The sequence below is a fragment of the Amphiprion ocellaris genome, chromosome 19 (genome assembly GCF_022539595.1).
Source record: "Amphiprion ocellaris isolate individual 3 ecotype Okinawa chromosome 19, ASM2253959v1, whole genome shotgun sequence".
NCBI classification, from domain to species: Eukaryota; Metazoa; Chordata; class Actinopteri; family Pomacentridae; genus Amphiprion; species Amphiprion ocellaris.
Genome location: NC_072784.1, coordinates 10,603,940 through 10,629,588, shown reverse-complemented (window position 1 = coordinate 10,629,588; position 25,649 = coordinate 10,603,940). Strand labels below are relative to the sequence as shown.

Below are 25,649 nucleotides of genomic sequence, written 5' to 3'. Positions count from 1 at the left end.
TCCACTGACAGACTTGACAGAATAATGAGGATTCATCAGACGTCTTCAGAAATGTGTTCAGGAAGTTAATTTAGACTCATTTAAAGGGTTTAAAAATGAAAGAAAACTGACCTCAAGAGACAAAAATGAGACACAAAAAAGAAAAATGACAAATAAAAATCACCACAAAGCAAACAGCAAACAAAACAACAGAAAATTGACCGTCTCAGATTTTGTTCATCTTTAGAAGTGTCGTCTGTGACCCAAAACTAAGTTCTGTGAAATATTTTTGAGAATTTCTTGTTTTCACATCTGTAAATTTACTGAATTTTCTCTTCATAGTTTGTTTTTTTTTCTGTATTTCTAAAATATGCAAAAATTAAAATCACAAAGAAAGAGACTGCATAGCCATGCAATTTCTGTTTTTTTAAGTAATGTCTTTTTTTTTAAATTATCGTAATTTCAAAAATAGAACCATAATAAAACCAGAATAAAACTTGAATAGAACCAGAATAAAACTGGAATATAACCAGAATAAAACCAGAATAGAACTAGAATAAACCCAGAATAGAACCTGAACAGAACCAGAATTAAACCAGAATAAAACCAGAATAGAGCCAGAATAAAACCTGAATGAAACCACAATAAAACTGGAATAGAACTAGAATAAAACCAGAATAGAACCTGAATAGAATAAGAAAAAAACAGAATAGAACCAGAATAAAACCAGAATAGAACCTCAATAGAACCAGAATTAAATCAGAATAAAACCAGAATCGAACCAGAATAGAACCAGAATAAAACCGGAATAGAGCGAGAATAAAACTAGAATTGAACTAGAATCAAACCAGCATAAAACCTGAACCAAAACAGAATAAAACTTGAATAGAACCAGAATCAAACCAGAATAAAACTTGAATAGAACCAGAATCAAACCAGAATAAAACTTGAATAAAACTTGAATAGAACCAGAATCAAACCAGAATAAAACTTGAATAGAACCAGAATCAAACCAGAATAAAACTTGAATAGAACCAGAATCAAACCAGAATAACATCAGAAGAGGACCGGAGTAGAACCTGAACAAAACCTGAATAAAACCATATGGCCCTTTAATTGAGAAAACAGCAACAAAAAGTGATTTGGTGCAGATTTATTTTAAATTTTGGGGGATTTTATGAACCAGTATGTTGTTTTCCGTATTAATTTATGGTTGAAACGTTTTTAATAACGTGAAGCGAAACAATAAACTCGGGCAAAATGAGGAAAAGTTTTCATGTTAAAATACAAGTTTTGTACATATTAAGGAGGACGAATCCCCTGAAGTCTGTCTGATGATTAATGCTGAAAATAGTCCCTTAAAATACATCGTTTCCTGCTTTAGTGTTTAAAACCAACAGAGAATGAAAAATTTGAGAAGTTTTGAGGAATTCGTTACCATCAGGAAATCCTTTAATGTGAAAAACAGCAACAGGAAGTGACTTTATTTCCACTCAGATTTGTTAACTGTTATAATAAGTCGGATATGTTGAAGTCAGTGTGTGCAGGTGCATTGTGGGAGGTGTAGTGCAGCGGTCTGTCCCGTTACCTCTGACTCTGCAGCGCCGCCTACAGGCCCACCGGTTCACTGCTGCTCTGAGACGCACAACCGAGAGCTGAAACCGGCCAATCACGGCCCGACAGGCTGGAGGCTGCAGCAGGAAACAGGAAGAGGATCAAAAAACTACATCTGCAGGATTTATTTCCTTCAGCTGCTCATATCAATAGTCACATTTCTCTTCTGGAAATAAACTTTTTTGCGCAAGTTAATAGAAAACTTCTGAAAACTTGTAAGTAATAAACTGGACTTTTTTTAAAACCTGAAAATAAAATTGTAGTTTCAAATAAAAATGCAGAGTTCTGTGTATTTTCCTCCAACTCTGATCCAGAAATCTGATGTTCTCCAGTTTTAGTTCTGTTTGAATTGTGAACGTTTTTACTGAGAGTTTAGTTCATTGTTTTATTGAACTTTTTATTTCTAAAAACATGGAGAAAATATTTCTTTTTTTGTGCATGTGGCAATTTATTTGAGTGGTTGAATATGTCAACACAAAAAAAAATGAAATTTTGAAGCTGGTTTTATCAACATTTACATTTCAGGAAATTATTTGCAAATTTCTTCATTTTGAAATTTATGGAACTTTATTTGCATATTCATACAGAAAACTGCAGAAAACTTATGACAGAAGGAATTATTATATTATTGTCAGTAATCGACAGTAAATTTCATGGTGATATCAGTTCAAATTTTATCTGAAATTTTACTCAAAAATGTGTAATTTTATTGAATTTTCTTTCATATTTTACAGATTTTTTCCCCTTTATTTCTGAAATATACAAAAGCATAAATAAAATTACAAAAAAATTGACTGAATAACCAGAAAATTCCCATTTGTTAAAGAAATGTTTTCAGAAAAAATTGACATGAAAACATACTTTTGCAAAATTCATCGGAATTGCACTTTTAAAAAAAATTTCAATTAACAGATGATGTGATCTGATATTCTGGACAGTGAAAATAAAACTGCAGAACTGTTTCTGTATTACAAATATTCAGAAACCGTGTTCTGAATCCATGCGTATTTGAATGTTACTCAAAACAAATACTGATAGCTACAAAACAGCCAAAAGGAGACACAGACATCTATAAAGACACACAAAAACAGCAAAATAGATACAAAACAAAAAAAATGCACACAAAATGTCCAGAAAGATAAAAACTGTTGAAAACACACAAAATATTATGACAAACAGGTGCAAAATCTATGCAAACTGAAAAAAAAGCAGCAGCAAAGACACTAAAAAAAAAGCTAAAAACAGACATAAACAACTACAAATATGTACAAAAACAACCACAGAAAGACACAAAACAATTAAAACAAGATGAAAAATGAACACAACAGAAGTAAAACCAAACAAAACAAACCTGAGATCACCTAAAAACTAGTATGGAAATAATGGAGCTCTGAGTCTGTTATCAGTCTGCAGCTGTTTACTAAAATAAATAGATTAAATTCTGTTTCTTCCACATCTGGACAGAAAAATGCTCCAAAACGTCACATTTCTGCTCTTCAGTTTCTGTTTGAGTCACTTCCTGTCTGAATCAACGCTCTCTGTTTGGAGCTTCACCTGTCATGTGACTCACCTGAGCGGCTGCCCTGATTGGTTCTGGCACTGAACTGCGGTTGGTGACTCTCCGGAGACGCAGCAGGTTTGTGACACGGAGAGTTTCTGGTTTTGTCTTTGGTCTTCGACGAAGCTGCAGCCAGAAAACGGGAAACATGAAGAACATGAAGAACATTTTAACAGTTCTGTCTGATAATAAAGTTCTAATAAATCTGACTCGGATCTGAAGCTTCTTGTCTCAGGAACATCAGACCAACATTTGAAATAAATACATGAGAAAATTCTTTAAGGCAAATTAAGCCTCATACGTTGTTAATTAAACATGACGCAGTTTGTAATTCTGCACATAGAACACCAACATCTAGACCTCTATGAACACCAGTTTATGTTTCCTACCAGTGAGTCAACATTTAGTCAAAATATCTAAAAACTGGAACCTTGTCTGTTCAAACCTTCCACACATCAGATTGTACTGATGTTTGAGCCTCAAAAGTTGGTGAAATCCATCCATATAAATACACTTACAGGAACTTTATGGACCAGTCTGGATTGAACATTCTGCACTTTATTCCATTTTCACAGGCCATTAAATCTTAAATATCATCCTATTGAACCATTTTTAGTAATTCTTGACAAATTTAAAGTCAAAATAGCAAAAAAAAAAAAAAAAAACCCAAAAACTGGAGGGTTACATTTATAAAAACTTTCTTCAATCACAAAACAGCTCTCATTTAAAAGTTGTGTATTTTTTTCCATTGTAAAGAACCAATCTGTATTTATTATTGATGTTTTTGACAGCTTTAGGTACATTTGGATACATTTAAAGTAATTTTGTACATATTTTTGACTAGATTTGTTGTATTTTGGACTAATTTTAAGTCAGAATAATGAAAAACTGCAATCTTGTATGGGTGAAATGTCGACCAAAGACTGTAGGAAATGGGCATCCATCCATATATAGACACTTACAGGAACTTTCTGGAGACATAATACCAGCATGGATTGGAATTTCAGCGCTTCCTTCTGTTTTCACTAAACATTAGTTAACATTTTGTCCTCTGCTGAATCCATCCAACCATTCTGATCTACTATAAACTATTCTGTCTGTGTCTTCACCACATTTTGTGGTTGTTGAAGTTTTATTTCTGGAGATACTGAACCCTAAAAATGGCTTCACTGGGTTTTTTTTTTGAGGGTGAAAATACAAAAATTCAAGATCTGAAAACATAAAATTCCCCAAATTCTGCCAAAATATTTTTACAGAACCTAGTTTTGGATCGTAAATAAAAAAAATAATTTACTGTTATTTAACTATTAACTTTAACTTATTTAACTCTCTGAAACCTCAAACCTGCAGAACTGACTCCATTCATCAGCAGCAGCTGTTCAAACAGGAACAACTTTCATCTTCCAGACAGTCCTTGAACTAACCATATGTGACATCCAGTATAAATATTGAAATGAGGCTCACAGCAGATTCTGAAGGTGGTTCAGTGTCATAAAATCACTAAAACATCACAGGTCATACATGTGGAGAACATTCACCGTCTTTGGTGGAGATTGTAGGTAGTTTAGTTTCCATGTTCCTGGAGGTGGAGACGTTTTGTCGACCTTTATAGATGTGACCGTCCTGTCCCACGATGTCCACCTCCTCAGACTGACACAAACACCATAGAAACACATAAAACACCATAAAAACACACAAAAAAAACAGGATGTGTGTGTAAACCGAGAAAACAGAATTAAATCTGATTAAAGTTACAAGTCAGAACCATCTCCGGTAACTTTATTAATGAACTGATGAAAATGGAACAGAAAAAGTCCATTAAAAAGTGACAAATCTGGACCCGCCTCTATGAACGTAAAGGAGCTGGAACTCTGGAAATATTCACAGCATGAAGGTAGAACTCTGATCATTAATGAAGTTGCTGGAGATCTTTAGTCTCAGATCTTCTACCTGGATCACAGCATCTCCTTCGATTGGTCCGTGGTGCTTCAGGTGCTGCAGGTTTCCTCGTCTGTGATTGGTCCAGGTGTTGGTGTGACTCCCCCCACAGCTCCGGGACACGACCAGGTGACCCAAGTCAGTCAGCTCCGAGATACGATCGCTGCTCAGACAGGAAGTACAGAAATCATCACCTGCCGAGACTCAGCTAACATTATACTACTGACATAGCAGTAATAATAACAACAATAATAATAATGCATCTTTTTCTGATTTTTTGCATCTTTTGTGTTATTTTTGCTTCTTTTTGTGTATTTTCCTCATCTTCTTGTGTATTTTTCTCATCTTTTTGTGTATTTTTGTCCTCTTCTTGCATGGTTTTGTGTATTTTTGTCAGCCTCTGTGTATTTTTGTGTTATTTTTGCATCTTTTTGTGTATTTTGCGTATTTTGTACCTTTTTGTGTATTTGTATTTTTGCATCTTTTTGTGCATTTTTGTCATTTTTGCATCTTTTGTGTATTTTTATCTTTTGTGAAATTTTGCATCTTTTGTGTTTTTTTTGGATCTTTTGTGTTATTTTTGCCTCTTTTTGTGTATTTTTCTCATCTTTTTGCACTTTGTCCCATCATTCTTTAGTGATGAAAAGTATTACTTAACATGTATAACAGTGAAAACTAGCAAATAAACTGTTCAATCACAGCATGTTTTTGTGTATTTTTGCTTTATTTTTGCATGGTTTGTGTATTTTTGTCAGCATCTGTGTATATTTGTGTTACTTTTTGCATCTTTTTGTGTATTTTTATTTTTGCATCTTTTTGTGTATTTTTATTTTTGCATCTTTTTGTGTATTTTTATTATCTTTTCGCATGTTTTGTGTCATTTCTGCATCTATTTGTGTATTTTTGCATCTTTTATGCCTATTTTTGTGCTATTTTCACGTTTTTTTAAAAAATTTGTCATGTTTTTGTGCATTTATGTCACTTTTTGTTATCTTTTTGCATCTTGTGTGTCATTTTTACAGATTTTTGTGTTTCTTTGTCACCTTTTTGCATGTTTCGTGTCATTTCTACATCTTTTTCTGTAATTTTGGTCTCTTTCCATTATTCTGTCAAAACATATTTGAAGATAAAAATTTGAGATTTATTGACAGTTAATGATGAATTTACCAGATTCTATTCAGAATCTATCTACCTCTAAAAGTTTACACCTTAAGGGAAAAGTACTAACTGCTCTTTGTCTCTGATCATGGTGAAGGAAAATGAGACAGAAAAGGCTTCAGCAGGTTCATGACTGAAAATCAAACCTGTGTTCTGAATAAGGAGTGAAATAACAGATGAACTGATAGAAACAGTTTTTATTAGTCGATGTGAATCCATTAAGCTCCTCCTCCTTCCTGACTCACTGCTGGTCTCCTGCTGGGTTCTGGTTCTGCTTCTCTAAGTTCTCTACCTGCCTCCTCCTGACCGAGTTACGAAGCTTAAAGTTGAAGCGGTTCGTTCCTGGTTTCAGACTGAAACGGAAAATTAGAGTCAGATTATTCCACCTGAAATTTTACAACATATTTTAAATACTTTCTGGAATGAAAAGTTTAAAAATTATCCATTGATCCGTTTCTAGCAGGTTTTTCTTCACATTAAATTAAACTGTTTGAATAACAATATCTGAGGAACTAATAAAGATGAAAACCTGACATTTATACTGTTGAAAGCCGGTCAACACTTTTCCTTTTGTGGTCATTTTGTGTCTGTAGATATTTTTCATATATATATATATATATATATATATATATATATATATATATATATATATATATATATATATATACATACATACATACATACATACATACATACATATATATATATATATATATATATATACATATATAAATAAACCTTGCTGAAAGTGGGTCAACAGGCAGATATGGAATAAAATATTTTTGAAAATATCTGACATATAAAGTTATTAGTTTAAATAACCAGAGTTTATGACAGAAATGTTTCTGGTAAATCAGAACTCTAGTGTAGTTTAACTCCTGGATGAATAGGAACCTGTCTAACTCCTGGATGCAGATGAACCTGTATAATTCCTGGATGAATATGAACCTGTCTAACTCCTGGATGAATATGAACCAATATAACTCCTGGATGAACATGAACCTGTTTAACTCCTGGATGAATATGAACCTGTCTAACTCTTGGATGAATATGAACCAATATAACTCCTGGATGAATATGAACCTGTCTAATTCCTTGACGAATATGAACCAATATAACTCCTGGATGAATATGAACCGTCTAACTCCTGGATGAATATGAACCAATATAACTACTGGATGAATATGAACCTGTCTAACTCCTGGATGAATATGAACAGGTCTAATTCCTTGATGAATATGAACCAATATAACTCCTGGATGAATATGAACAGGTCTAACTCCTGGATGAATATGAACCTGTCTAACTCCTGGATGAATATGAACCGGTCTAACTCCTGGATGAATATGAACCGGTCTAACTCCTGGATGAATATGAACAGGTCTAACTCCTGGATGAATATGAACCGGTCTAACGCCTGGATGAATATGAACAGGTCTAACTCCTGGATGAATATGAACCTGTCTAACTCCTGGATGAATATGAACCGGTCTAACTCCTGGATGAATATGAACCGGTCTAACTCCTGGATGAATATGAACAGGTCTAACTCCTGGATGAATATGAACCGGTCTAACACCTGGATGAATATGAACAGGTCTAACTCCTGGATGAATATGAACCTGTCTAACTCCTGGATGAATATGAACCGGTCTAACTACTGGATGAATATGAACCGGTCTAACGCCTGGATGAATATGAACAGGTCTAACTCCTGGATGAATATGAACCTGTCTAACTCCTGGATGAATATGAACCAGTCTAACTCCTGGATGAATATGAACAGGTCTAACTCCTGGATGAATATGAACCTGTCTAACTCCTGGATGAATATGAACCGGTCTAACTCCTGGATGAATATGAACCGGTCTAACTCCTGGATGAATATGAACAGGTCTAACTCCTGGATGAATATGAACCGGTCTAACACCTGGATGAATATGAACAGGTCTAACTCCTGGATGAATATGAACCTGTCTAACTCCTGGATGAATATGAACCGGTCTAACTACTGGATGAATATGAACCGGTCTAACGCCTGGATGAATATGAACCGGTCTAACTCTTGGATGAATATGAACCGGTCTAACTCCTGGATGAATATGAACCGGTCTAACTCCTGGATGAATATGAACAGGTCTAACTCCTGGATGAATATGAACCTGTCTAACTCCTGGATGAATATGAACCAGTCTAACTCCTGGATGAATATGAACCGGTCTAACTCCTGGATGAATATGAACCAGCCTTACCTCCTATGCTGCTGCCGGAGCTGCTCCACAGCGTAGACAGTAAACGGCCTCATGGACTTATGGGATGGAAACGCTGGAGACGAAGGCAGTGTCTCCAGATGACTTTAGATGGAGGAGAACAGAAACAGAAGTCAGACCGTTGTGTGTGGTGAACATGAACCTCTATGTTGTGGTGTTTTTGCTGACTCACGGTCCAGGAATGTGTTTGACTATCGGCCTGTCGCAGGAGAGGCAGTGGAATCTGTCAACCAGCTGCCTGCAAACACAAACACACAAACCTGCATGTTCACAGTGACGCAGCTGCACTGACAGATGTGAAAACACACGGACATGAAGACAGAGCTGGAAATGATGCTACATGTAAAAAGACGTCACTGAATGTGAATAAATGGCAACAGCAATGGAATTTTTTTTGAGAATGTAGAGTGAATTTTAAAAACTACACATGAACACATAAAAAGAGCTTCAGAAACACCTACAGACGGACTGATCCTGTCTCATGATGTGGTTTAAACTCACTTCCTGATTCCGGCAGCGTCCTCGTGTTCTGGAGCCTCCTGAGCCTGAAGCTTCTCCTGGATGTTCTTCCAGAGATCCTCCAGCTGCTTCTTCACTGAGTCCAACTCGATTCTGTTCAGCTGTTTAATCACGGAAACGATAGAAAAGTTAGAAAACTGCACATCAGGACGGACTGAAGGGGAGCTTCATTTCTGTCACTTTACTGCATTTTATCTGGAAAATGAGAAACAGTCTTTAAAAATCTGCATAATTTTCACCCAGAATGTGCATAATGTTTCTGTCAAATAACAGCAAATATCTGTAAAATAATTGTATTATATTTTATTCAAATACACTAAAATATTGTCAGTTTTAAGGTCGCGTCAATAAATACGTATTTCTTCAACTTTTACCTGTGAAATAACAAACCTGCAAAATTATACTTTAAAAAAGGATTTACCATCCTTACACTCATTCATACACTGCCTGGCCAAAAAAAGTCATCACCTGGATTTAACTAAGCAAACAGATAAGAGCCTTCCATAAGGACTGCAGCGATGAATACGTTTCAGCTGCAACAACTTATTTAACCCCAGCTGATGCAGTGAGGAACTTCTCATATCCTGTGATCTTGGAAAGGATGTTAATCTGTCTCAGAAGGGTCAAATTATTGGCCTGCCTGTTCCCAGGCCAGACCAGATAAATAAACCCTACAGCGACTTCTGGGTCTGCCCAGGTGTCTCCTCCCAGGTGGACGTGTTCTGAAAACCTCCAAAGGAAGCTTCCCCGGAGGCATCTGAATCAACTGGCTCCTTTGAACCCGAAGGAGCAGCAGCTCTACTCCAAGCTTCCTCTGGATGTCTGAGCTCCTCACCGTATGTCTAAGGCTGAGCCCAGACACCCTGCAGAGGAAGCTCATTTCAGCCGCTCGTATCCGTGATCTTGTTCTTTCAGTCACTACCCAGAGATCATGACCATAGGTGAGGGTTGGAATGTAGACGGACTGGTAAAAGCAGTCCAACAAAATATTAGAGTGTGAGACTTTCTATATGGACGTATAGTGTATATGTGTAATTATAATATTTGTACCTTACACTCCATCTCAGTGGAGAGTCTTTCCATCACTTTGCTCCAGTCTTGTTCCTGATCCGTCACCTTGTTGAGCAGCTCGTGGAACATGGAGGTCAGTTGTTCTCGGACCAGGTCCAGCTGCAGCCGACTCACTTTTGTGTCCAGAACACATTTATCTGCTTTCTGAGAGGAAACAGCAGCTCAGACATGAACACCTGTAGAACAATGAAGATCCTAATCTGACAGTAAAACCAGTCATTGCACTGTTAATCCTCCTGCTGTCTTCATTTACAGGCACCAAAAAATGTTGCTTCCTTGTCTGAAAAAAATCCCAAAATTCAGAAAAAAATTCAACAAATTTCTGAAAATTTGCAAAGCCTTCAGGAAGAAAATTCCAATAATTCCTTAAAAGTTTCCCTTAAAAGTTTTATTTTAAAAAATCCCCCAAATTTGGCAAGAAAATTCTTGCGAATATTTACAAAAAAAATGTAAACATTTTCAAAAAAAAATCCTAAAAATATCTAAAGTGATTACATATATATCAGTAAAGCTTCTAATATTTTCTTTAAGAACATTCACAAAAAAAATCAACCAAAATGGATTTTGGTAGATTTTTTTGTGAATGTTCTTAAACATTTTTTAACATTTCTTTTTTTCCACCAAAAAATGTTCAAAAATTTTGAAAATGTGGACATCAGAAGTTTCACTGTGAACATTTTTTCCCCCCACATTTTCAAACTTTAAAACGGATCAATTTGACCCGCAGGACGACACGAGGGTTAAAGAAGAAGCTCTCACTATTTCCGTCTCCACCATCTGCTTGTCGGCTTTCTTCACCTCCAGCTGCTCCGTCGTCCTGAACAGCTTCTGTAGAAACAATCAACAGTTCAACACTAATATCAGGAGGCAGAGAAACATCAGGTAGAAAATTCTGCTTTGTTTTTGGTTGATTTGCTTTGTTTTAACAGTTTTAAAGCCATAAAATGTTTCACAGGGACTTGTGACACTGTAGAAAGCTTTAAAAAGAGCAGTAATAAAAAGAAACGTTCAAAATCTCCCCTGTGAAAACCTTTGACTCTAATATGTCAGTAAATAAAACTAAAATTTTGACGCTGATTTTTTTCTCTGTTCAGATTTCTGCTCTGGAAACTTGATGCAACATCTGCAGATTTAAACTGCAAACTTCAGAAAACTACAACTGGAGAAGTTTCATGATATTTATTTATAAAATAAAGATTTCCAATAGAATCTATAGAATTTTACTCAACATATCTTTGAGTTTTTTCTCTGACTCTGATGCAGAAATCTGGACTTCTGAAGGTTTGAATGAAAGGTTTTGTTCATATATTATTCACAGTCTGATTTATAGAACATTTTATTCATAAAAACATGGAGCTAATTTTTTAGATGCATAATGCCACATTTGCAGATACAAACAGTAAAATGAGAAAACTTTTATTATCAAATAATAATCTAGGAATCAACTGATGTTTCATGTTGATATCAGTTAAATTGTTGTCTCTTTTACCTCGATGTGGTTCTGCATCTGTTGGCTGTCTTCACACAAACCTCCGGTTATTTCTTGCAGCTTTTCATAATCAGCCTGAAGCTGCAGAACTGAATTCTGGACGTCGTTGAGCAGCTGCACATTCTGACAAACACACAGAATCACAGAAAAAAACTATGAATTTATACACGAACCATTAAAAAAATGTACATAAATAAATCTATACTTTTACAAATATTAATAATCAGTTTACCAACATTTGACCAGTAAATTACACTAGTTTAATGTATTTTTAAGTAGCATAAAGGATTTAAAAAGGTCATTATTCTACAGATGTCCCTGTCTGTTAAATTGCAGACCAAAAAACAGACCAAAACCGTAAATAATGTGCACAGCAAAGATTTTTATTTTTATAAACAGTAATTTGTTCTTTCACAATGTTTGCCCATAAAGTCCCACTGTTTTTATTTTATTTAAATCTGCTAAAAACATCATAATTTTACAGATATTTGCTGTTTATTCACAGTTTTTAGTTGTTACAGTATTCTGACATCTATAAACAGATTATTTTTGACACCTTGCTGCCAGATTTTCACAGTATTTTATTTAACGTGTACTTATGAAGAGTTTAGAAGATTAGACGTGTGTCCAGGAGTGTTTCCTCTCCACTCTGGTGGATTTATAGACTGTATGGATGTTTAGATCCAGCAGAGTTCCCTGGTTAACCTGCATGTGTTTCCTGACCGTCCTGCAGTGATGTGTTTATCGACTGACTCTATATTATATACAATGTTTAGTGGTTAACCTGCCTGTCTTTCCTGCAGTCTTTGTGTTCTGTCTTCACTCTGCTGCTGGATCGTCTCATTTTCTGAGTCCTGCAGCTGATCGTTGACTTTAAACTGAAGCCTCGGCTTCCTGCTGGTTGAACTCTCTGATTGGTCTTCATGATCCTTCATCTGAGGATCCTGGTTCAGCATCACCTCCTCTAATAAACTCCTCAGATCATCCAGCTGACGGAGGGCCAGGAGGGAAAACAACCACTGGAGTTAATTCTGTCTTCATACTCCACTGAAACACTATATTTATACTCTACAGTATGTATAATCTGCAGTCTTCAAACTGTACAGTCCCTGTATTCTACATTATTTATACTCTACAGCACGGGTGCCAAACATGCGGCCCGCGGGTCAATACCGACCCGCCAGCGGGTTCTATCCGGCCCGTGGGACGACTTTGTGAAGTGTAAAAATGACAGCCAAGACATTAACTGCAAACTGTCAATTTGAAAACTATGAATTTAAAAAAATTTCTAGACAACGACGAGTTGTTGTGTCCCCCTCATTTTTGTAATATTTTGTCCTGTTTTTCTTGTCTTTTTTGTCTGGCTTTTGTTGTTTGTCTCATGTTTTTGTCATTTTGTTTCTGGTATTTGTTGTTTTGTGTGTCGTTTCTGTTGTTTTGCAGGGGTTTTCGTCTTGCATGTGTTGATTGTCTACTGTTTTTGTTGTTTTGTTTCTTGTATTTGTCATTTTCTTGTGTTTGTGTCATTTGTATAATTTTTGTGTCTCATTTTTGTAATTCTGTGTTTTGCTTTATTTGTTTTTGTGCATTGTTTTTGTCATTTTGTGTTTTTTGTCTCGGCTGTGTCGTTTGTCCATTTTTTGTTGCTTTGTAACTTTTTTGTAAAATTTTTTGTCTCTTTTTTGTTTTGTTTCAAGTCGTTTCTCTCTTATTTTGTCATTTTTTTTCTCATTTTTGTCGTTTTGTGCCTCATTTTTGTAATATTTTGTCTTTTTTTGTCTGACTTTGTCATTTTGATCATAAAGTAAAATACTATATTGTTCAGTTCCAGATACCTGTGATTAAAATTTCGAGTTGTGGTTATTTATAGGTTATTATACTGTGATTTTCCTGGTCCGGCCCACTTGAGGTCAAACTGGGCTGAATGTGGAACCTGAACTAAGATGAGTTGGACACCCCTGATCTACAGTCTTCATACTCTACAGTCTTTATACTCTACAGTCTTTATACTCTACAGTCTTTATACTCTACAGCAGAGGTGTCAAACTCATCTTAGTTCAGGTTCCACATTCAGCCCAATTTGACCTCAAGTGGGCCGTACCAGACAATCATAACATCAAAACCTATAGATAACCATAACTCCATTTTTTTTTATCATGTAAAAAAAAGTACATTCTGAAAAAGTTCACATTTAAGAAATTATCTTTACACAAAACATTATGAACAATGTGAAAATTATTTTTTTAAGAAGTAAAATTTTAACAATATTATGACTCAGTTTATCATTTACACATTACAACTTACAGATCATAGTGGATCTACAAAGACAAAAAATTTTGTCACAGGTATCTGGAACTGAACAATATAGTATTTTACTTTATGAACAAAACGAAAGTCAGACACAAAAAAAGACAAAAAAACAACAAACAAGACAAAATATTACAAAAACAAGACACAAAGTGACAATAAAATGGACAAACGAAAAAAGCGAGGCAAAAAAATACAGAAAACGACAAAAATGAGACAAAAACAACAAATAAAGCAAAACACAAAATGGCAAAAATAAGGCAAAAACAAGTGAGACAAAAAGGAAACATAAAACGACAAAAACATGAGACAAATAAAAGTCAGACAAAAAACAAGACAAAAAACCAACAAAATCAAGACAAAATATGGCAAAAATGAGACACAAAACAATGAGCAATCTAGTATTTTACTTTATGATCAAAACAACTTGACACAGTGTAGAAATTATTTTAAATTTAAAGTTTTACAAATTTACAATCTGCAGTTAATGTTTTCTCTGTAACTTTTACACTTTGCAAAGTTGTCCTGCGGCCGGATGGGACCCTCTGGAGGGCCGCTTTTGGTCCATGGGCCACATGTTTGACACCCCTCCTCTACAGTTTTTTACTCTGCAGTATTTATACTACACAGTCTTCATACTCTACAGTATTATTTGCTTATTTACACAGTTTTTAAATGTTATTGTGTTTCAACATTTTTCAGCCTTGTGTTTCTGGCTTCTCTGCTGCCAGACTGTCACTGATTTATTTTGTACTGGATTAAGTTTTTTTTTTTTACAGTGTTCAGTGCTGATGGTGAAAAGTTTGTTCCTCTGACTGTCGTCTGTCTGACCTGATCTTGTAGATGTTGATCTGCTGGTTTCTGTTCAGTCTGAACCTGTTTCACCTTCAGCTGCTTCAAATCCGCCTCCAGCTTCTGCACAGACCTCCTGAACATCAACGCACCAACAAGGAACGCACAATAAAACTCATCTGAAATCATCTAAATTCATCTGAATTGATCTAAACACTAACTGAGAACTCAGACTCACATTCATAGAACCCAAAAGCAAATTAGCTGCACTGATTGGAGGACAAATTTGGATTTTTGCCCATCACTGCACCGTTTTTTTTAGCTGGATAAAACTACAAACCCCGAGCCTGACTCTGGCCTTTACCTGAGGAAGGACACCTGCTGGCTGAGCTCCTGACATCGTCTATCTGAGTCCACACTGTCTGGTTCTGAGCTGGGTTCTGTGTCTGGCCTCTTTAGGTTCAGGATCATGTCCTCCAGTTCTTCCAGCTTTGGACAGAAACTCGGTCAGAACCAGAACGTGATGCTGAGGAAGCAGAAACAACCCGACTCACCTTCTCCCTGTCGCTCAGCAGGCTGTCGATCAGAGCTCTCTGCTGGTTCACCTGCTGCATCAGGTGAGACGCCTCCCGAGAACCTGGAATCCCAACATCACGTCATTTATCGTTATTTATTATTATTTATTCATTGAAAGATGCACAACTTTACTGTCTGAAGACCAAAACCTGCCTTTGGTTTGAAATGTGTTTTACTTTCAAAATAAAGCCATCAAAATGACATCAAGACTAAAAGAACAGCCAGATTTTCAAGTTTCTGATGGTCCTTGAATGTATCATTCGCATTAGCAGTAGCATTCCATTAGATTAACATTGGATTAGTTGTAAATTAGCATAGAATTAGATTAGCTTTATGTAGCATGAAATTTGCATTAGTATAGCATTAGATTTAGATTACATTAGATGAGATTATATTAGCTTTAGATTAGCATTGGACTAGCTTTAGATGAGCTTTATATTAGCATTATCATAGCATTAGCTTATTATCAAAATGACAACAGGACTAAAAGAACAGCCAGATTATCAATTTTTCGATGGTCCTTGAATGCATCATTAGCATTAGCACTGCATTAGAGTAGCATAGCATTAAATTATCACTGAATTAGCTTTAGATTAGCATTTGCATAGCATTAGATTAGCTTTATATAGCATTATATTAGCATTAGTATCGCAGTAGATTTAGATTACATTAGATGAGATTATATTATCTTTAGATTAATATTGGATTAGCTTTAGATGAGCTTTATATTAGCATTATCATAGCATTAGCTTATCAAAATGACAACAAGACTAGAACAGATAGATTATCAATTTTCCAATGGTCCTTGAATGTATCATGTGTGGTTCGGTCAGGAAAATGATCAAATCTCAGCCTTACACCTAAATAAAAAGTACAACATAAGATGCAAAACATCCCACTTGTAGATCTATAACTGCATAAGCCATGAAATTATTTTTTGAAAAGGAGCCAATTATAAATCAGCTCAAATAGAAGAAATGTTAAAATCATAAATTCATGAAGGAAAAACACATTTAACTCTCCAGATACACATTTTAAAATTTAAAACCAGATGAAACAGCTTTAAGTGATCAAAGATATTACAAAAAAAGACACAAATTAAATATTAAATATCTGATAATAAAAATAGGCCCATATTTAAACAAATACACACACACTTAAATTTCAATGTGAGAAAAAACCTGCTTAAAGTGAGTCAATGTGGAATTTCTTGACAAAATGATTCCATATATGAAGCTAAAACTTCACAAATGTCTTTGAAAATATTCATATTTTATGCTTGTAGAAGTTAAATCAGACAGAACTAAAGTTACTCTGAGCCATTAAAACTGTTCATAAGCTGTATTACATGACTATAGTTTCTCGTATGAACGCAGGAGGAGAAATAATTTTACCTTCTTCAGTTTCATGTTGATTCTCACCAACAATGAATCAATCAGGCTCATCGTGAACAGCTGTGTTAAACCAGAGGCGTCCTCAGATCTGCCTGATGGGAACCTCACAGCAAAAACTAGACTAAACTAGACTTAACTAACTAAACTAAAAACTAAACTAAAGTAAACTAAAAACTAAACTAGGCTAAACTAGACTAAACTAAACTAAAAGATAAATTCAGTTCAACCAAATTAAACTGGACTAGACTAGACTCAACTAAACTAACTAAACTCAAGTTATCTTCACTAAGCTAGACTAAACTAAACATAAACAAGACTAAACTTCTGCTGATACCACGTGTTCTCAGGTTACCTGTATTGGTGAGGTTCTACTGATACCAGGTGTTCTCAGGTTACCTGTATTAATGAGGTTCTACTGGTACCAGGTGTTCTCAGGTTACCTGTATTGGTGAGGTTCTACTGGTACCAGGTGTTCTCAGGTTACCTGTATTAGTGAGGTTCTACTGATACCAGGTGTTCTCAGGTTACCTGTATTAGTGAGGTTCTACTGATACCAGGTGTTCTCAGGTTACCTGTATTAGTGAGGTTCTACTGATACCAGGTGTTCTCAGGTTACCTGTATTGGTGAGGCTCTCTCTCAGGCGAGTCAGCTGGCTCTGGTCCACTTTTCCTTTCTCCAGTGCCGAGACTCGGACCTCCAGCTGGCTGGCAGCAGAAGAACCATCAGCAGAACCAGCAGCAGGATCAGCAGCAGAAGAACCAGCAGCAGCAGAAACAGAAGAACCAGCAGCAGCAGAACCACCAGAATCTCTACTCTGTGGATCTGCCTGCTGGGTTAAAGTCTGTTCAGGAATGGTTGCTGGTTCTGCGGTTGGTTCTGTCGGTCGGGTAATGGAGGAGGATGAACTGGACTGAGGGGGAGCAGTGATGGTGGTTCTGTCAGGATCTTCTGCAGGTTGGACTACGATGGATCCATCAGTAACTCCTGGAAGTACAAGCTCCTGTAGAAAGGAGAGACACACTGAAGGAAATTCCTGATCCTTTCACAGATTTTAATTTCAGTTAAATGTTTGTAGTCTTTAGAACCACATAAATAAAAAGTCATGATCTGTTGGGTTCATCTTCCAAATCATGACTGAGGTTCTGAACCTCATAACCGAGTTAAATGTAAGGAACAGCAGAAATCCAGAACTTCATAGAGCTCACTAAAGCATCTGTGACACCAAGTTTCTACTAAAGTCTGTTTAACTCATGCAGGTCTCTCACAGAGCAGACTGGGTTCCGGTTCTGGTCTAACAAACTGACCTGGTCCAGGTTCTGTCTGTCAGTCAGCAGTCCCAACTGAATGGCATCCCAGGTCACAAACTGACTCAGATCTTCTGGACTCTTCTGAATCGAGGCCCTCAGAGACCTCTGTCACAGCAACACACAGGGTTATACTGGTTAGCTTTAGATTAGCTTTAGATTGTCTTTATATTAGCATAAAATTAGCTTTAGATAAGGAGTAGATGAGCATTAGCATTGCATTAGTGTAGCATAGCACTGGATTAGCTTTAGACTAGCATTACATTAGCATTAGCATAGCATTAGATTAACTTTTTATTCGCATTAAATTAGCATTAGACAAGGTTAGATTAATATTAGAATAGCATTAGATTAGCTTTATATTAGCATTACATTAGCATTACCAAGCATTAGCTGAAATTAGATTTACAATAGAATAGCATTAGATTACCTTTATATCAGCATTACATTAGCATCAGCATAGCATTAGCTGAGATTAGATTAACAATAGAATAGCATTAGATTAGCTTTATATTAGCATTACATTAGCATGGCATTAGCTGAGATTAAATTAACAATAGAATAGTATTAGATTAGCTTTATATTAGCATTACATTAGCATTAGCATAGCATTAGATTGAGATTACACTAGATGAGATTATATTAGCTTTAGATTAGCAATGTATTACCTTTAGATGAGCTTTATATTAGCATTAAATTAGCATTATCATAGCATTATCTTAGCTTTAGATTACATTAGATGAGATTATATTATCTTTAGATTAGCATTAGCAGGGCAGTAGCTGATTCTAGCAGTTAGTTAGCAGCATGAAACCAACAGTTTGATTCTATGACCCTGAAACTCAGCAACAGGTTTTACAGGAACGTAATCTTTACCTAAAGTCATCAACATTATGACATTCATCAGAAACAAACTGTAAAAAAACAACAGACTGAAAAATGTTTCCATGAACTCACCACAGCTTCCTCCAGAGCATCCAGTCGGTGGCAGCAGCGATCCACTGCAGCGGCTGCTTCACTCTGGACACCAACCACCTGCAGAGGAGAAGCTCACTGTGAGAAACATCACTTCATTCTGAAGAATCCAGAGCTCAGGAATCAGAAGCCAGAAACTAGAACCCTGAAATTAAAACCCAGAACCCAGAAATTAGAACCCAGATATTAGACCCCAGAAACTAGAACCCAGAGCCCAGAAATTAGAACCCAGAAACAACAACCCAGAAATTAATATCCAGAAAGTAGAAACCTGAATGTAGAATCCAGAAATTAGAACCCAGATATTAGACCCCAGAAACTAGAACCCAGAGCCCAGAAATTAGAACCCAGAAACTAGAACCCAGAAATTAATATCCAGAAAGTAGAAACCTGAATGTAGAATCCAGAACTCAGAAATTAGAACCCAGAATTCAGAAATTAAAACCTAGTACCTAGAAACTGGAAGCCAAAAAAGAGAACCCAGAACCCAGAATTAGAACCCTGAAATTGGTACCCAGAGCCCAGAACCTAGAACCCAAAACCTAGAAAGTTAAACCCTGAAATTAGAACCCATAATCCAGAAATTAGAACCCAGAAATTAGAATGCAGAAATTAGAAACCAGAAATAACAACCCAGATGTTAGAATCCAGGAACTAGAACCCAGAAATTAGAACCAAGACACTAGAGGTCAGAACCAAGAAATGAGAGCCCTGAAATTAGAACCCAGAACTAGAACCCAGAAATTTGAACCCAGAGCCCAATAATTTCAACCAGGACACTAGAACCCAGAAATTAGAACCCACTTTTCTCAGCTGCTGTTCATGTCTCAGCGCCTTCATTTCATCCTTCAGGTTGTTTTTCTCGTCGTGAAGCTTCTCGATGGTTTTCATCACCTGAACACAGTGAGTTTAAATTTAAATGATTTTAAAACGTACAACAAAATAAAAAGCTTCTCATTAGACATACACCTGAGCACCGCCCCTCATTTTCAGTCACTGTTTTCAGTGGTTTTCCATCATTGTTTTCAGTCCTTTCTAGTATTTTTCAGCTGCTGTTCTTAGTTGTTTTCAATCAGTTTTCTTTTGTTTTTACTATAAAACCACCTGGTTAGGTTTAAGAAAAGATCTGACTGTTTTTCTACGTTCTGTCACAATTATGGCTCCTAATAAATCAAAGACATTTCACAGTTTGACAGCTTTAATTCTGCAGACACAGATAAGATCTTTAGTTATTATGACCTCTGACCTCAGACGAAGGCGAAGCGTCGTAGAAAACACAGATCAAGCTGTTGCCGTTTCCACGGCCATATAATCGATTATTTTAACTTCCTGTGAGGTTTGTTAGCAGAGCAAACATTTAAAGGAAATTCCTGAGCTGCTGTTTAACTGCTGTCAGACGTGAAATGAAGCATCTCGACCCCACAGAGCTCCAATAACTAACCGACTGTTAGTTCAGCCAACAAGCTTCAACAAGCTTCGTTTAGAGTTTATTTATAGGACACAACGTTTCAGGGTTGAATCTGAGGGCAGCTGAAAGTTACACACTCATATTTAATCTGTCGTCACAGCTTTAAAGTGGACATTAGATCTAAAAACTGGGCCTCAAAGACGTGGAAGCAACTAATATGATAAGAATTAAAGATAAAAATAGCAATTCAGTTGTTTTTGCCTGTTTCATTAATTACAGTTTTATTTATTGAACATTTTTAGACATTTTTGTCCATCAAATGGTCACAAATAACAAGAAAAATCATACATTTCTGTCAAATAAAGTAACACGGACTCATTGTCATTGTTTTCTCTTGTTTTTTTAGTTTCTATTTTCTGTTTTTAGCCACTGTTTTCTTTTGCTGTTTTCCGTTTTCAGTCATCGTTTTCTGCCATTTGTGGTCAGTGTTTTTGTCGCTGTGTTCTGTTGTTTTCAGTCACAGTTTTCTGTTGTTTGTGGTACCGTTTTCCTTAACTTTAAGTTTGGTTTCTGTTATTTTCAGTCACTGTTTCTTTTGCTTTTAGTTGCTGTTTTTAGTCACTGTTTTGTTACTGTTTCCTCCTGTTTTCCACTGCTGCTGTTAGTAATTGTTTTTTGTTGTTTTCAGTTGCTGTTTTCTGCTAGTTTTTCGGTTGTTTTCTATCACTATTAACAGTTGCTTTCCATTTTTGTAGTTTTTACTCATTGTTTTCTGTCACTCTCAGCTGATGTTGTACGTTGTTTTCTGTCACTGTTTTTCCATTGTTTTAAGTCACTGTTTTCTGCCACTGCTTACACTACACCTTCGGTTGTTCAAGAGGTTAACTTTCAGAAGAACTTCTGGTTTGGTTTAAAATGTATTTGTGCAAATGCAAAACAAACGTTCGACATTTGATAAGAGTTTCCTGCCACAAATAAACAATGAAATGAAAACATTTTGTCAGTTGTTTTAGTGAATATAAAATGTGTTGCTTGTATATTTTTGTGCGACTGTGCCGGTGATGCAGTGTCCAAGTTGTTCTGTGAAGCTTCAGTCTGGTTCTGTTATTCTTTAAGCTGCTGCTCATTTAAAAGTCAGTCATTAACCGAAGCTGACTGTTGCTGCACTTTGAACACAAAGCGTCACCAGCAGGGGGTTTATTCGCTGCTCTGACAGGTGAACAGGTGAGCGGAGGTCACACCGGGTCACCTGGTTCTGGTTAATCCGGCAGAGATACCGAGCGACCCGGCCGAGCCCACAGAGGACATGAATGATTCAGAGGAGCTTCAGCCGCACCTGCAGCAGCTATTCATCAGCTGACAGCCTCCAGGGGGGCTAATTACCCCCAATTACCCCGAAGAGTGGAACCGAGTCTGGACCAGAACTCTGTCATCCAACTCTTCACTGTCTGAATTCATATTTTGTGTATTTTTTTAAGTTAAAGTAACTAAGTAGCTGTTTCTGTTGCTGTTTTGTCCTGGTGGAAACCTGAACAGAAGCTGAGGTCATCTGAGATGTCGACTGTCTGCTTTTGTTCTCGGATCCGTCATCAGCAGCTCAGCGCCGCAATGAAACGTCCAACAGATGGAAGAGAAGAAGAAGAAGACGTTCTGCTGGCAGACAGTCAGAGCTCTGACAGGAAAACAGCCGAGTCTTTAGAAAGAGTTTCATTTAGTTTGAAAACACTTTAAATATGTGGATAGATTCTGGATATAGTTGTGTAAAAGCAAAACACAAGTACATCTGTGTAGAAAAAACGGATTTAGGATTATTAATAAATACAACAATAACCATAACTGGATTTTTACTTAATGGAATTAAAGCAGAAATAATAATAATAATTTAAGAAAACAATCTCCAGCTAAACTCTGTGGAAAAAGAAAAAAAAAATTTAAACCAAAAGACTGAGGTTTGGGTCCAGTGTTGTCCCTTGGATTTGTGGCATTTTAACTCACTGTTTTCTGTAGTTTTTTGTGACTGTTTTTGTGATTTTTAATTTCCATTTTTAGTTGTTTTCTGTTATTTTCCATCACTGCTTTCAGTCACTGTTTACCGTTGTTTTCTGTTGCTGTCTTCCTTTATTTCCAGTCAGTTTTCTGATGTAGTTTTGCTCTTTTCTGTTGATCTGTAGTCACTGCTTTCCGTCGTTTTCTGTCACTGTTTCCAGTTGTTTTCAATATCCATTTTCCATTGTTTTATGTTGTTTTCCATTGCTGTTTTCAGGCGTTCTTTATTTGTTTTCAATTGTTGTTTTCAGTCACTGTTGTCTTTTGCAGTGGCTGTTTCAGTTGCTGATTTCCAGAACAGTTTTTGTCATTTTCAATCACTGTTTGCTTTACTTTTAGTTACTGTTTACTGTGGTCTTTGGTCACATTTTTCAGTCGTTGTTTACTGTTGTGTTTAATTTCCATTTTCCACTGTTTTCAGTCACTGTTTCCAGTTGTTTTCAGTTGTACCTTAAAATGATTGTCTTTTAAGTCGTTGTTCTTGCACCAGGAGAGTGAGCTTTGAGTCCTGTGTTCAGTCACTGTTTTCTGATGCCATATTTACTCAGTTTATTCAAAAGTATAGTGTCATCTATTGTATCGAAAGCCTTTTAAGGTCAACAAAGATGTTTACAAAATAATGTTGTTGTTTTTTTATCTTGGAAGTGGATATTTCTTTGATTAACAGCAGAAGTGTTTAAGGGTCAATATATAATTGAGGGACTTTTTGTATCATAGTTGACATTTTTGCTGTTTTCAGGTCTAAAATCAACATGGCCGCCTATAACCAAACACCACATGGCATTTTTAGAGAAAGATTCTTCTAAATATTATATATACAACTGAGTAAAATTGAAAGTTATTTATAAAGATATTGTGGTAAACCTGTTGACATGTGATAAATCCACACTTGACTCACACACTACTTTATATTAAATAACTCAGAAAGCCTTGGAGTCTTTTCTTCAGGAGGAAATGACATCATGTGGAGCAGGTCATGTGATCTGGAATTAACACACTTCCTGGAGAAGTGTTTTTGTAATGGCTAACTTAGTGGAAAGTGATTTCTTGAACACAGATACAATTTGTTATTTTCCACATAAAATTTGATATTTTTCAAAAAAATAAATATCTGTCATGATTATCTCAACTTCATAAAAAGAACACAATCAAAGCTCATTTTATTGTTGTTTAGCTAATTAGAAGGTGGTTGTTATTAACTTTGGATGGTTTTTTAGTTGACATTTTAGTGATATCCAGTCATTTTTTATTAATAAGTGATTGTTTCCATAATAAATAATTATGCAGTTTATAAAGACATGATCATAATGAACATAAAAATATTAGTTTTTTTTACTTTCAATAAAAATGTATGCAAGATATATCCTATGGACTTCAAAACCCTTCATATATGTGGGTTTCACTTCAAATATGTGTGTGTTGTATTTGATCTCATGTACAACTATGGCTAGAAAATGTATTAGCAGAAATTGTGGTGAATCACAATATTTTATGAAATGAATATTTTCTATTAGGCTACAGTATTTTCTGAGGCCTCAGCTTCTGGAAAATTACCATTTTTACAGTTTCTCATAGAGCAAAATCTGTAATTTGTACATTTAAATTTTATTTTTCAAACAAAAGTGTCTGTATTTGTGAAATGCATCAAAACATCTATGAAAGCACAAAAAAGACCATTAATTTATATGCTTAAGGTAAAATAACATTTAAAACCGTATTTTTTGTGTATATGCACAAACACACACTTGATCCAGTGTACAAACAAGGCTAGAAAATGTATTTTGAATATGGAAAATTCCAATAGCTTATGAAAAAGTTATTTTTCTGGTACAGTATTTTCGAGAACTCAGCTTCTGGAAAATTACCATTTTTGCATTGCATCAACAAATCTGTAATTTTACATAATTTTGCCTTGTTAATCAAATTTGCCTTGATAAATCACAGTTTGTAGTAGGATTGCAATCATGTGATCGTCAGCAGGTAACTGACAGTGTTCACTTGTTGTCATAGTTACAGCGACCTGCTGGCTGCTATATCTCCTAATGATAAATCCTTAACAAAGCTGTGGATCCAGACTATAAGCCGCATCACTGCCAAAATCTAATCACTTGGTCCTTGTGTCATTTCTGACCTTCCCTGAAAATTTCATCCAAATCTGTTGCTCCGTTTTTCAATAATGTTTCACACAGACAGACAGACAGACAGATTCACAGACAAACCTACGCTGATCCTCACATAACTCCGCTCGTTCCTTGGTGGAGTAGTTGGTTACAAACATCAAATAAAAGTGGATTCATAAATAAAATTAGTGTCATTTCAGATATTTTTCACAGTTTGGAAGTTTCTGTCTCACCTGACTCACGCTGTCCTCACACTTCTGGATGCGGGTCTGGAGGCTCCACTGAGCGGCCTGAGAGGAGCCGGAGCCGGCGGGGGGCGGAGATGGAGGAGACGCTGTGCGCTCCTGGAGCTCGGTGCCGGGCGGAGCTTCCTCCTCTGACCTGGCGATGAGCTTCTCGGCCCGGCGTTGCCGCTCCTCCGGGTCCCGCTGCCGCCCCGGTGCCGGAGCGGAGACTCCCAGCGGAGGGTCCCCGGGAGGAGGAGGGTTCATCCAAGGGATACTCACCTCCCGCAGGTCCAGGTGCTTTAGCATGGCCAGCAGCAGCGTGTGGAGGGCGGAGAAGTTAACGGTTCCTCCCCGGGGCTCCCTGATGGAGACGTTGAGGAGCTCGGACAAGCTGATGTTCTGTGACATTTTGGTCCGAGCGTTAGTCCCAAAACTGTCCGCTGTCCGTTAAACAGCCAAAAATTCACCGGATAAAGTACTAAAGTCAATCAAAACGTCTCCTTTGGTGTCTCCGGTAGTCAGTCAAACGGTTACCGGATCGGTAGCTCTCCGTCCTGCTGCGGCTTCACACGTTAGACAACTGAAAGCTTTACTGGTTGCTACGCAACAAGAGTCCGGCTGCAGTAACGGGATTTTCAACGAACAAAAGTAAACAAAGATAGCTTAATATTTTATTTTCATTGCTTATATGATCAGTTTTCTGATTTCGGATCATTAAACTTCATTATTTGGACCGAATGTGACTTTAGATTTTTAATCCAAAGTAACAGTTTTAACCGTCAAACTTTTTTTTAAAAAAAATCAGGTAATTTGGCTAATAATAAACGATATTGTAGGATCTCAGCATTGATATTTAATTTATTCATGCAAATGTATACAATAAATCATATGGTAGGATCTTTG

The 25,649-nt window shown here is 36.3% G+C and overlaps 1 protein-coding gene across 4 annotated transcripts; it reads right to left on the bottom strand.

The window, feature by feature from the left end:
* Positions 1–982: 982 nt before the first annotated feature.
* Positions 983–25,448, bottom strand: LOC111564567 (uncharacterized protein C16orf96 homolog). Of its 4 annotated transcripts, XM_055005316.1 has the most exons (19): positions 24,753–25,446; positions 19,750–19,839; positions 18,928–19,005; positions 17,971–18,078; positions 17,282–17,666; positions 15,250–15,332; positions 15,060–15,184; positions 14,735–14,831; positions 12,385–12,585; positions 11,597–11,719; positions 10,867–10,935; positions 10,087–10,251; positions 9,019–9,137; positions 8,690–8,755; positions 8,500–8,601; positions 5,102–5,252; positions 4,690–4,801; positions 3,164–3,277; positions 985–1,670 (listed from the first exon to the last, which is right to left on the bottom strand). In XM_055005316.1, exons 1-19 carry the CDS (start codon positions 25,152–25,154, stop codon positions 1,588–1,590), a joined length of 2,673 nt encoding a protein of 890 aa, XP_054861291.1. In that variant the 5' UTR covers positions 25,155–25,446; the 3' UTR covers positions 985–1,587. The 4 variants fall into 4 exon arrangements, with proteins under 4 accessions (XP_054861294.1, XP_054861292.1, XP_054861291.1 ...); XM_055005317.1 differs by lacking the exon at positions 12,385–12,585 and having other exon boundaries at positions 984–1,670; positions 24,753–25,447; XM_055005319.1 differs by lacking the exons at positions 12,385–12,585; positions 14,735–14,831; positions 15,060–15,184 and having other exon boundaries at positions 983–1,670; positions 24,753–25,447.
* Between the last annotated feature and the right edge of the window lie 201 nt (positions 25,449–25,649).